We start from the raw sequence: 12,859 nt of genomic DNA on the forward strand, positions 1-12,859 counted from the left end.
CCCTGAATCAAAGAATTTACTAAATGAAAATGCCAGTTATTAAATTGATTTTTTTATTAACAGTACTTAATATAAGTGGTATATAAAATGAATAATAATTTGTTTGATTTTTTTTGCCTCTGGTGAGGGAAGTCCATTTCCAGCGTCTGTTTATGGAAACAAAATAGTCTGTTTTGACTCAGAACCCCAAAACGTGTTGTAGTGTTACGTGTAGGAGAATTAAACTTTTTAAGATAGGACAGGGGAAATAGGCATAAAGGAAAGAATTGTGATTATATAATAAACGATTAACGCTCCCTTTAGACTAATAAAGGCGTTCAGCTTTTTCAATGGCATTAACACATAGCTTCAGGGACGTGCACTGGATGTTAGAGGGGCAGGGGCAAAAGTTTTAAAAAGGGCCCTTAGGTTACGCAGAACATTTTTACCTTAAAGGACAATGCTCGTTTTTGACAACCTGGACCTTATTTACGACATATTATAAGACGTTTGACTCACGGAGATCACTTTGGTGTAGTTCGGAGGCCTGTAGAAGAAATGTAAAATCCAGCGCGAGCCAGTATATCGGGGCAACGAGAATGCCGCTTCTAAAAATCTATTTTCTGCCGCGAAACGGTTGTTTTCATCAATCTGTCTGGATGAATCGCTAGTTGTGCTTACATAGAGCATAACTGTTGTGGTTTTCACATGCCATGATCTTTAGAAACATCTTTCGAAACGAAATAGCTTCCTCACTTGCTCCAGCACTAATGCGCACATCGCGCAATCGTCGCTCCAGCACGCTGTGCGCATGCGTGCTGGAGCAAGTGAGGAAGCTATTTCGTGTCTAACGACGTTTCTAAAGATCATATTACAGAGGCATGGGAAATACCACAACAGGCCTATGCTCTCTATGTAAGCACAACTAGCGATTCATCAAGACAGATTGATGAAAACAACCGTTTCGCGGCAGAAAATAGATTTTTAGAAGCTGCATTCTCGTTGCCCCGATCACCGCCATTACATGGATATACTGGCTCGCGCTGGATTTTACATTTCTTAGAGGGGCAGGGGCAAAAGTTTTAAAAAGGGCCCTTAGGTTACGCAGAACATTTTTACCTTAAAGGTGGGGTTTGACGTCAACAAGGCCTCCGATTGGTCATCTTTTTCAAAAGAACCCGCCCCTCCCTCATGTCAATCATGATGTAGTCCCTCCCTCCAAACATGACTACACTAATGTTACCTAGCTAATATAAGGCTACATTAGCTAACTAGCTACCGACACAATAAGACAACATTAAAACTCATGAGGGAGAAAGAAAGAGAAAGACTGATTCTCGCGTTACGGCTAGTGCTTTAAGGTAAAACACATCAATATATCACTATAAAATAAAATTGAACATGTTTACTAATGTTAGCCAGTGGCCACATACCTGTAATATGCCTGTGTCTGCCTCAAAAAGATATAGGCTACTCGACTGACTGACTCTCACAACTATCGAGCGCCTATCGCGTGCGCATGCAGGTGCGTTTTTGTTTCGCGTGCGGATGAGTTTGTTTTGCACTGAGGTAGCTAGGAAAACAAGAAAGAGGGTAGCTAGTGTAGCCAGAGAGTAACAAATTATTTTCCAACCTGATATTTTGATTCACTCAAAATATGTTAGGCAGGGCAGGCTCTGTGCAACAGGAATTTATTTATATAAAAAAGGTTTAGTCTGCAGAAAAAAGGCACTTCTCTATGAGAGGCGAAAAGGGTCCCTCCCCCCTTGAGGTCTATGAGTGCACATGCCTGCATAGCTTCCTATAGACTAGCCTAATAAAGGCATTCGGCTATTTCAATGGCATTAACACATATGTAAAGTAGTACATACAGGACAATATGACCGATTATAAACTATACAATGTATGAATTGAGACAATAGCCTGGCGCGGCTCTGGAACGGCGTGGCCTAGTCCATCGCGGGAATAACTTGGTCGCAGCAGTAGACTGGTGCGGCTCTGGGATGGCGCGTCTTTGGGGGGGGGGGGGGGGGGGGGGCGGTTTGGGAGTATTAAGATGCAGACTGGGGCAAAACATGGTCTGTCTGGCAACAATGAAGACCACTCTGGGAGGGAAGACTCTTGTCTGAGTGACAGACTTGTGGGGAGGGGGGGCAATCAGACGCCTCCAAAAGCACACAATCTCCTGTCTGCTCAGGCCTAATTGGTGAATTAGCATGACAAATCTGCAGCATAATTTAGTTCCACTGTGTGTGTTCTTGTTAGATTGTATCTATCTATGCATCTGGGTGTGGGTTGTGTTGAGTGCGAGGTATACACTGCGCTTTTGTGTGCTGATTTGGAATACTCTGTCACAGCTCATGTGTAGTATTGAAGAAGGGTAGGGGGAGTTACAGGTTTTATGTGCACTGTAGACCGTAAGCTAGAGCTTATGTCACACAAGAATGGGATGAGGGCCGCGAGGGTCGCTAAAGGCTGTGGATTGATGCAAGACTGTTAATACAGGATACTCTACTGTTAATAATCACGGATACAAGCGGCCGAAATGAGTTTTCTCCGGAGGGTGGCTGGGGTCTCCCTGAGAGATCGGGTGAGAAGTTCAGTCATCCGGGAGAGACTCGGAGTAGAGCCGCTGCTCCTTTGCGTCGAAAGGAGCCAGTTGAGGTGGTTCGGGCATCTAGTGAGGATGCCTCCTGGGCGCCTCCCTAGGGAGGTGTTCCAGGCGTGTCCGGCTGGGAGGAGGCCGCGGGGTAGACCCAGGACTAGGTGGCGGGACTACATCTCTGCACTGGCCTATGAGCGGCTAAAGATTCCCCAGGCAGAGCTGGTTGATGCTGCTAGGGAAAGGGATGTCTGGGGCCCCCTGCTGGAGCTGCTGCCTCCGCGACCTGACCCCGGATAAGCGGATGAAGATGGATGGATGGATGGATGGATGTTAATACAGGGAGAGTTAGAGGGGTTATTGGTTGATATTGTGGTTCTGCATGTCATCTTTACATCATGTAAGGGGGTAAAACTGATATATGCTTATATTACAGAAGAGCATTAGGGCCAACAACTGAGTTTATTATTTTTTTAAGCTTCTGAGTTTAAAGTCAGAATTCCTGACTTTAAAGTCAGAATTTCTGAGAAAAAAGTCAGAAATAACTTCTGAGATTAAAGTCAGAATTTCTGAGATTAAAGTCAGAATTTCTGAGAAAAAAACTCGGAATTTCTGAGAAAAAAGTCAGAAATAAGTTCTGAGAAAAAAAAAAAAAAAACTGCTGTTGGCCCTATGCTCTTCCGTATGTTATGCACCTTGCTGAATGCCACAATTTAAGCAAAAAAAAAAAGAAGAAGCGTGTAGTTAGTAAATCGTAGAGAGGAAACATGTATGGAGAGGTGTAGGTAAGAGGATACTACTGGATTTGGTGAGAATCGATATATTATGACTATGATGCACAGCATAGCCGGCTGTATGTGATGCATGAGCTGGCTGTTACTCGCTATGGATAGCCTACTAGCTATAAAAGGTAATATATTGTGATTTTATTTCTTTTTTAAATATGTGGTATTATATTTTATTACAAACATGGATTCCTTAATATTATATTTCACATAGCCTATCTAATCATTTTTTGCAGACATTATAGTAATAAAAATATTTATTACGAATGTATTCCTTCAAGTATGTTCAGAACTCATATTAAAAAGGTATTGGGCTTATATGGACTGCAAAGTAATATTTCAACACAAATAATCTTTTGTCTCCTCAATTACGCAACACGTCATCTTGAGAGAACTTGGAAGAGTGCAAACATGGGTTCAGAGCGTGGGTCCAGACCTTTGAATCCGCCCACTGACCCAGTTGATCTCAACGCAGTGTAGGGCTACAGTCTACTAGAAGGGGCCACTCAACTGGGCGTGTCTCGGTTAGACCTACCTGTAGATACACCTGGGAGTGCAGTTTGAACACAGGTGTGTTCAACACTCGAGAGCGGACGCGTTCACTCTCACCATCCTGCCGTGTGGCGGCGGACGCAGCGTCTACCACCCTCTACCCCTCCGCCGTCTGGTTTCACATTCATCTATACCCCGGTGAAGTTCCACACACAGCAGCATGGGTAATACGGTAACGAGGGACGACTTTGAGTGGGTGTACACGGAGCAGCCGCACTGTAGCCGAAGAAAACAAATACTTGGTAAGCTTTTATTTTCGTTTTAGAACAGCTGACAGCCTCGGAAATATGTTGCGTTGACATTCGCAAAGGATCTATGTAGCCTAACCGTAGCCCTGGCATGGCATGGCATTTTTGAACCAGTACGCGTTGTTGCCAAAGTTATTTCGACTGAATTATGATTGCGATTAGATGAAGAGATGAAATGACAATCATGTCACAATCAGTATGAGCCTGCAACAGCATGACTTGCTTAAGTGATAAAACGTATAATTTCCAAACGTCAAACATCGAGGGTAGAATGTAGAGTGATAGTGAAACTTCAGACAGACCATTTGCTTGCGCAGTGGATAGCCTGGTCCTTAACAGGTGCAGCGACCTGGTTTGACAGGTATCCCAGCTTCCCTTGCCAAATATCTTAAGTCACACTCGAGATTGGAGGAAATATCCCTGCTGATAATATCATGCTATACCTGCACCCTATAGTCTATCTTATCATGTCCCAATTTGAAAACACAATGGTTCCATCACCCATGTGCTCCAAGAGTAATGGCTCAATTAACAATCTTTTTTTTTTGTATCCTGGGAAATCCGGGTGACACTAACATAATCTGACACATCGCACACGCTGGAGTTCAAGTTATTTCGCTATACAAATAAAGCTTTGATTGATTGATTGATTGATGGAGTTCAAGTTCTTTCAATTCTATATGGGTGAAACTGTTTTTTTTTTGCTTCCCTCTGGAATATGTAGGGATAGGACCTATGCCCACCTTCCCATTGCTCTCTGTAAAGCTCATTGTGTTGCCTCTGTGTATGAAATGCGCTATACAAATAAAGTTTGATTTGATTTGATGTATTCTAAATCTTCACACTGCTCTCGTCCGTCCCGCCTTCCTCCCCTCACCTCCCGTAGCCTAATTGTGTCGAACTCTCCCCCAGCCAAGCACCCTGAGATCAAGTCCCTGATGGGTCCCGACCCGCAGTTGAAGTGGGTGGTGACCGCCATGGTCCTGACCCAGGTGCTGTGCTGCTTCCTGGTCCGCGACCTCACCTGGAAGTGGCTCCTTTTCTGGGCGTACGCGTTCGGCGGCTGCGTCAACCACTCGCTGACGCTGGCCATCCACGACATCTCCCACAACGTGGCGTTTGGCAACAAGGACGCCGTGCTCAACCGCCTCTTCGGCATCTTCGCCAACTTGCCCGTCGGCGTGCCGTACTCCGTCAGCTTCAAGAAGTACCACGTGGACCACCACCGCTACCTGGGCGGTCACGGGCTCGATGTCGACGTGCCGACCCGGCTGGAGGCCCGTCTTTTCTGCTCGCCCGCCCGCAAGGTCCTCTGGATCATCCTCCAGCCCCTCTTCTACGCGCTGCGTCCCCTGTTGGTCAACCCCAAGCCCGTGAGCAGGCTGGAGGTGTTGAACGTGGCGGTGCAGCTGTGCTTCGACGGCGCCATCGTCTACCTCTGGGGGCTGAAGCCGCTGGTGTACTTGGTAGCCGGGTCGGTGCTGTGCATGGGCCTGCACCCGGTGTCAGGCCACTTCATAGCGGAGCACTACATGTACCTGAGGGGGATCGAGACGTACTCGTACTACGGCCCCCTCAACTACATCACCTTCAACGTGGGCTACCACATGGAGCACCACGACTTCCCCAGTATTCCCGGCAGTCGACTCCCCGAGGTACGTCCGTCTATACACACACACACACACACACACAGGGCTGTACTGGAGGCTAAATGCACGTACATGCCGTTTACACTCCTCCTACATTCATGAAATGGCGTTAAACCACCTCATTTTTCTGATGATACTGTATATAGTTTTTATGGCGCACTGTGCAACCCCGCCCCCTTGGGCACACCCAGGCAGCAAACAACACCTTGATCACAGAATTCATAGTTTACCCACCTATTTTTATTATTACTACTCGCCTGCACACACACATATACACACACACATCGTATTGTATGGTATTGCTCAACAACTGACACATTGGGTTAGGAAAAAACATTTTCTTATTTTTTTAAGAAAGTCCATTTTCAAGATCCAAGAGGTGAGATAAACAGTGTGATTTTGTTTCATGATTTTATTTATTTATTTAATTCCATGTCATCATACACCAACTGACTCATGGGCAGAGTGTGAATGAACAGAGTTTGATTGGGGGCCCCGTGAAGAAGACATGTACTGTTGTTATGGTGACTCCATAGAGAGGTGTGTGTGATGTACTTTCTATGGGTGTGTCCCCTCCGATAAGGGAACTGCTTGTGATGTTAGTGTTTGTTTACAGCCCTTCACCCCCCCCTCCCATCTTAAACAAAGATTGTGGAAACAGTGTCAGCCCTTTACAACCCACCAACACCACCCCCCCCCCCCCACCACCATACACACACATACACCCCTATTAGTTTACGATTGTGGAAAGAGGAACAGTTGTCAGCTTCACAAATAACATCATAAAGGATTACACCCACAACCAACCAGTCATGAGTAAACCAGCTCACTCAAGTCATCAGCAAGCACATCGATAAAACACTAAACGACACCTATTGTAAATGAACAGGGTCAGTTCCGTCATGCCCTGCTCCTAAGCCCTAGATTAATTCATGCCTATAGACAGACCCCTAGACAGAAACATGCCTCAATTTGTCTAAATCAGTATAAGACTATTGATTGCCCATGGCTGGCCTATGGCCTGTTTCAACTTTCTCTACTTAACTGATATTCTGAGCTCCAGGGGTTAGTGTTTCTGAGAAGGCTGCGGGTGTGACACTCTAAAAAGCCATATAGGAAGAACCCACTGAGAAGGTTCCGGACAGAACGTTTTGGGTCCCTTAGGTGCTGTTTTTGACCCAATTGTTTATCTGGAAAGGTATGGACCTGACAAGGATTTAATCTGGAACTTTCTATCAGACGGTTCCTCTGTGGTTATCAGTGGTGCTACAGTATATCTCTTCTTTTCAGTATATAAACCCACATACACCCACAACCAATCAGTCATGAGATGTGATCAAACCAGCTCACTCAAGTCATCAGCATGCACATTGATAAAACACTAAACAACGCCTATTGTAAATGAACAGGCTCAGAACAGTCAGGACCTGCTGCAAAGCCCTAGATGAATCCATGCATATAGACAAACCAATAGACACAAACATGCCTATAGACAAAACCATAGATACAAGGGATGTGATAGGAGGAGGGGGGATTGGGGGGGGGGGGCTATAAAAGGCTGTATTTATTTATGATCAACATCGAGACCTGTACTGTAAATAAACACTAAAATCACAAACGCTTCCCTTATCGGAGTTGACACATGGCCTTCAAACAAACCCTTATGAGTTTAAACTGTAAAGGAATGCATGTACAGTAGGCGTGGCTAATCCCAGTTTCACCCATGCAACTCTCTGTTTATCTTCTGGCTCTCCTATTGGTGTTGTCATAGCGGTGCTTGTGTTGACAGGGTCATTCATATCTTTGTTGGTTCTGTTATGTGACAGTGACACAAGACAATGGGTGACATAGACCGACTTGAAAGTATAGGCGATCTAAAGCTTGATCTAGATAGTAGTCTGGCTGGTGGTGATGCATGTTGGGATTGTACTGTTGCTTCACTGTGTGGAAGTTCAGATCCATGTGGAACCCTGTCATGTAACAGTATAGTGTTTGGTGTGTGTGTCAGCAGTGAGAAACCCGTTGAACAGGTTTTATGTCTCAGACCCTCTTCTTCACACATGTTACCTCCAGTATTGTGTGACACCTGCCTCTCTGACAGTATGTGGTTATTGTAGTCTTTTCATCTGAGCTTTGACTACACTGGCGTTAAGCATCTTCCCCCAATAATGTAATTACTAGTTCACCTCTGATCTATGTACATACTTTCTCTGGCAATGTAAAGATATGTTTCCCATGCCAATAAAGCCGTATTGAGTGTGTATGTTCCTCACTTCTGCCTCTCTGTTTCCCTAGGTGAAGAAGATGGCTGCCGAGTTCTATGATAATTTACCTCAGCATGACTCGTGGATTAGAGTACTTTGGGACTTTGTGTTTTGTGATTCGCTGGGACCGTACTCTAGGGTTAAGCGCACCTTCCCATTGGCTAAGCAGAAGTAGAGGGTGGTAATTCCTCACCAGTGTGTGTTCTCATGTGACCACACCCTCAGGAAAAAGAGCCCACCCACTGTAAGATGGTGTGCTATCCTTGTTGGTCACTGATATTTGACAAATAGTTGGGTTGACAGGAAGGAGCTCTACTGTGGAAATGTTACAAAACCTGACATTAAGACAACCTGACACCACACAAATAAAGATGGACTGATTGACTGTTAGCAATTATTTGTTACCAAAGATATTACAGTATGCTCTTTTTATGAATGAGTATGGTATGATGTAAAATTCAGTAAGAATATTCTATATTTCATAATAAATACAGAGTTTGAGTAGTTTTCATTCTATCAAGTCACTCATTCATTCATTCTTTTTTTCAGACCACACTGAATCTGACTCTAACCATAACCATGTCATTAGTAGTACAGTACATTTGGTTATTACAGTCTATAAGAAGTGGGACTCAACAGGACACACACACTGAAGGCCCTTAGTATTTCCATAGCCTCTCAGGCACCGTCTAGAGTATAGGGAAGTGAACACAATATGGATTAACATAAGAGGGTAATTGTGTATCGTTGTGTAGGCAACAATACAGATTCACACGCAGGTAAACCACCCACAGAGAGGATGAAACGTTAGAAGTGACCCTCTCTGATGTTACTAGGTAACCTATGCATTGCAACATATCACCACCCCTAGGGGACATAATGGCCAGATGGCATAAATCTACAAACACACCCTTTAATCAATATTGCTGGCCAGTGGCCTACTTCAGCGTTCTCTACTTAGCTGATATACTCAGGGTTGTAGTGTTTCTGAGAAGGCTGTGGGGGTGACACTCTTTACACAAAACAAAACAAAAAACATTGGAAGAACCCACTGACAAAAGGTTCCAGATAGAACTTGTTTTGGGTCTGTAAACGTGCTGTTTGTGACCCCTATGTTCTGAAAAGTCCTATGTGGAAAGGTATGGACCTGATAAGGATTTAACCTGGAACTTTTTATCAGACGGTTCCTCTATGGTCACCAGTGGTGCTACAGTAAATAGCTCTTCTTTTCAGTATTTACAGTAGAAGGTAAGGCTCATCGGTGAATCTCTGACTGTAAACAGCAACCAGCAGAAAGACCCACATTACGTTGTTCATCTTTAAAAAAAAAAAAAAAAAAAAGGACCAATCACCATCACCGTTTCCACACGTTGTCTCTGTCAGCCTGGGCAGTTATTCTTGAGTCTGCGCGATACATGTAGCACCCGGTGGCGGGGTACAGAACGAAGGGGCTCCGTTTGTGGTCGGCTGTGGCAGCGGGCGCGCCGGCGTTCTCCTGGACGTGGCGGCGGTAGTAGCGGCGGAGGGCGGGGCTTCCGGGGTGGCACTGGCGAACGTGAAGGAAGTACTCGTCGGGGCGGTTGGAGGTGTAGCCGCAGTCCTCGCACACGAAGATCTTGGAGCGGCGCTGGCGGTAGGCGTACTGCTGCCGCACGCCGTGGATCTTCCTCAGGTGGGACTCGAGCGAGCAGCGCTGGGTGAAGGCCTTCTCGCACAGCTCACACCTGTAGGGACGGATACCTGGGGGTGAGGGAGATAGGCGGTAAGGTGTGTGTGTGTGCGCGCGCGCACGCTAACTTGTGGTGCCTAGTAATAATAAACACATTCGAAATAGTTGAGGAGCAGGTTTGAGAGTCTCTACTGTAGGCTACTCATCAGTTTAATTAAGCTCTTGTGTTTGTGTATTTGTGTGTGCATGTGTGTCCAGTTAGCTAGCTTTTCAGTGGCGTAGCTGGTTAGAACGGGGTCTGGGTTCAAATCCACCCTTTGGCGAGAATACACAACGCAGACGAGTTCAAATCAGTCACGTTGTATGTGTAAACCCTTTCATTTCGGTGTGCCCGGGGTGGTATTTGAACCCCTGTCTCGAGGGACAGACACCGTTTTAGCCAGCTCCGCCATTCTTCATCGGCACAGGTGGACGGTATTCATACCGAGGGAGTGAGTTTAACCACTCGCTACCTACCCGGGACTCACAAGGACTCAGTATCACTCAGTTACATGTGTATGCAGAGCAGCAAATGGTAAATGGACTGCACTTATAGGCTATAGCGCTTTTATCCAAGGCGCTTTACAATGAAGGCCTCTCATTCATCCATTCACACACACGTAGGTCTACACACACCAATGGCGGCAGCTGCCATGCAAGGTGCTAGCCTGCACATTGGGAGCAATTCGGAGTTCAATGTCTCGCCCAAGGACTCGTCAGGAGGAGCCGGGATTCGAACCGTCGACCCCTACGATCATCGGACGACCCGCTCTGCCGTACCTCCCGAGCCATAGACGCCCCAGAGCACTCACCTGTGTGCGTGCGCATGTGCCTCTTGAGGTCAAAGGTGTCGTTGAAGCCCTTGCCGCAGTACCTGCAAGGGTGTCTCTTCACCAGGCTGTGGCACTTGAGGTGGCGCGTCAGCATGCGCTGCAGCGGGAACAACTTGTGACACAACGAGCACAGGAAGTCCCCCGAGCTGGGGGGCGCACGGGGGCGGGGCTGGCGGAGACAAGAGGAGAGGAGGAGAGAGGAGTCGTCACAAACTCGGTCGTTGCTTTAATGTGAACACTTTTGGTCGAGGGACCGTTATTCAGACGTGGATCCCAGGTCTCAGCTATTACAAATGTGGATTTATAATCGTATTTAGAAAGTTAAATAAGTGCAAAAACAAGTGTGAATTTGCAATAGCTCGGACCACGTACGTGCATGAATCAACACATACATGTAACCTCACAAACAATGTTTTACTCTTAGGCACATGTTATGATGTTATGATGGGGTTATTATAGTATTCTATAATGTACAAGGATATCATACACAACCTATTGAGACTTTTGTATGTTGTGGCAGTCACCCCCCTCCAGCCAATTGAATACAGCAATCACTGACAGTAGCCTACTGTATAATACACAAGGATATAATGCTCAACACAACTCCGCCCTCTGGACAACTGCAGCATTGCACTTTTACATTTTTGTGGACCAACAGACCAACCAACAGACATTGTGAGCTACAGTATAAAGCTGCTGGTTGCAGCTAAAAAAAAAACATGATACCCAATGAAAAAGTACAGCAAAAGCTTGCCAACAAAAATTTAGTCTTTACCTTGGCTCTTGTGGCTAGCGCAAGTGGATGATAGTATTGACCCCGGGCCAGAGTCTGTGTTACGAGAATGGGCCAGCACTGGCTGGTTTCTGGCCCTCGTCCTGGCTCTTCCACTGATGCTGGCCCCGGTTTGGCCCCTGGCCCAGGTGTGGCCCCGGGCCCTGGTCCTTCCCCCCCCAGTCCTGAGGGCGTAGGTGCCCGTGAGAGACTGGCAGGCTTAGCAGATCCGGGGAAGCTGACTGGGGTCGACTGCAGCTGTGTGGTCTCACTGACTGCGAAAGACCAGAAGGAAAACGCAGCTTAGCTCACCCTGCTAACCTTCCATGTTGAACGACGATATTAAAGCCCGATTTGGTGTGGGCACGTAGACTGGTTCTCGAGTAGATCTCCCCAGCCCATGACATGCACACCGCCAGAACTGAACTGACTCCGGTGAATCATAAATAACAGAATGCATCCTTTTCTCTCAAACTCTTGAACACTCACCTGTTTTTTGGTCTTCCTTCCAGTCCGTCTGGTTATGGTCTCTCCATCTCCACCCCCCACATGCTCCCTGCTTCTTCTTCACCAGGAAGGACCGCGGCATCCTCCCCTACTCTCTCTCTCTTCTCTGGTCTCTCCTCCCCTACTCTCTCTCTTTTCTCTGGTCTCTGCAGATCTTCCCGTGCTGTCTGGTCCTGTCTCTCAGTGCTGTACGTTCTACTGTCTGGTCCTGTCTCAGTGCTGTACGTTCTACTGTCTGATCCTGTCTCGGTGCTGTACGTTCTACTGTCTGTTCCTGTCTCCGTGCTGTACGTTCTTCTGCCTGTTCCTGTCTCGGTGCTGTACGTTCTACTGTCTGGTCCTGTCTCCGTGCTGTACGTTCTACTTCGCCTCTACTTTGCTTTGTGACCAGCAGAACCAGGCATTACTGACCTCATCCTCCTCTCCTCCTACCCACGCCTCTCCTGCACCCACCACAAGCTCCACCTCAATAGCTGAAGAAAATCACAGTGCTCATTTCCATAGAGATGGATGACACTGGTGGTGGTCGTAGTGGTGGGGGTGGTGGGGGTGATGCACCTGTGTTGACTGTGCATGTGCGCTCCTTTTAACTGGTCCCCCGCCGGCTTTGCATGGCAGGCAGTGAGAATCAGGCCTCCTCATTCAAGTGGACCTCGGCATGCAAATGCGGGCCGGGCCACGGCGCAGGTTAACAGGAGCGCCAAGACAGCCCACGGTCTGAACTGCTAGGAAAAGTAGCCTCCTCTTTGCACTGCCCCATTGTGCCTATTGTCAGGTGAGTTTAAGTCAACCTTCGAAACGCTGACAAAGGCCATTGAAACACTGTGAAAAGGACCTGTAATATTCGCCATCCGTTGACAGTTCGGTTAAAGGCTGTCGGTTGCGATGAACCGGCTCACACTGTTGACGGATGTCCTCAGCCAATCCACATTTCAAAATGGCCGTCGAGCATAGGTACGA

The 12,859-nt window shown here is 46.8% G+C and overlaps 2 protein-coding genes across 2 annotated transcripts; one reads left to right on the forward strand and one right to left on the reverse strand.

The window, feature by feature from the left end:
• Positions 1-4,078: 4,078 nt before the first annotated feature.
• On the forward strand, positions 4,079-8,254 carry LOC311312747 (sphingolipid delta(4)-desaturase/C4-monooxygenase DES2-like; the record flags this gene model as incomplete). The annotated part of the gene is made up of 3 exons (XM_084442741.1): positions 4,079-4,160; positions 5,079-5,821; positions 8,111-8,254. The coding sequence occupies 3 exons, from the start codon at positions 4,079-4,081 to the stop codon at positions 8,252-8,254; spliced, it is 969 nt and encodes a 322-aa protein (XP_084298867.1).
• Positions 8,255-9,433: 1,179 nt separating this feature from the next.
• LOC311317982 (uncharacterized protein) lies at positions 9,434-11,981 on the reverse strand (the record flags this gene model as incomplete). Its single annotated transcript, XM_084449140.1, has 4 exons — positions 9,434-9,819; positions 10,600-10,789; positions 11,459-11,667; positions 11,882-11,981. 4 exons carry the CDS (start codon positions 11,979-11,981, stop codon positions 9,434-9,436), a joined length of 885 nt encoding a protein of 294 aa, XP_084305266.1.
• Between the last annotated feature and the right edge of the window lie 878 nt (positions 11,982-12,859).

This window comes from Borostomias antarcticus, assembly GCF_949987555.1.
Source record: "Borostomias antarcticus genome assembly, chromosome: 1".
NCBI classification, from domain to species: Eukaryota; Metazoa; Chordata; class Actinopteri; order Stomiiformes; family Stomiidae; genus Borostomias; species Borostomias antarcticus.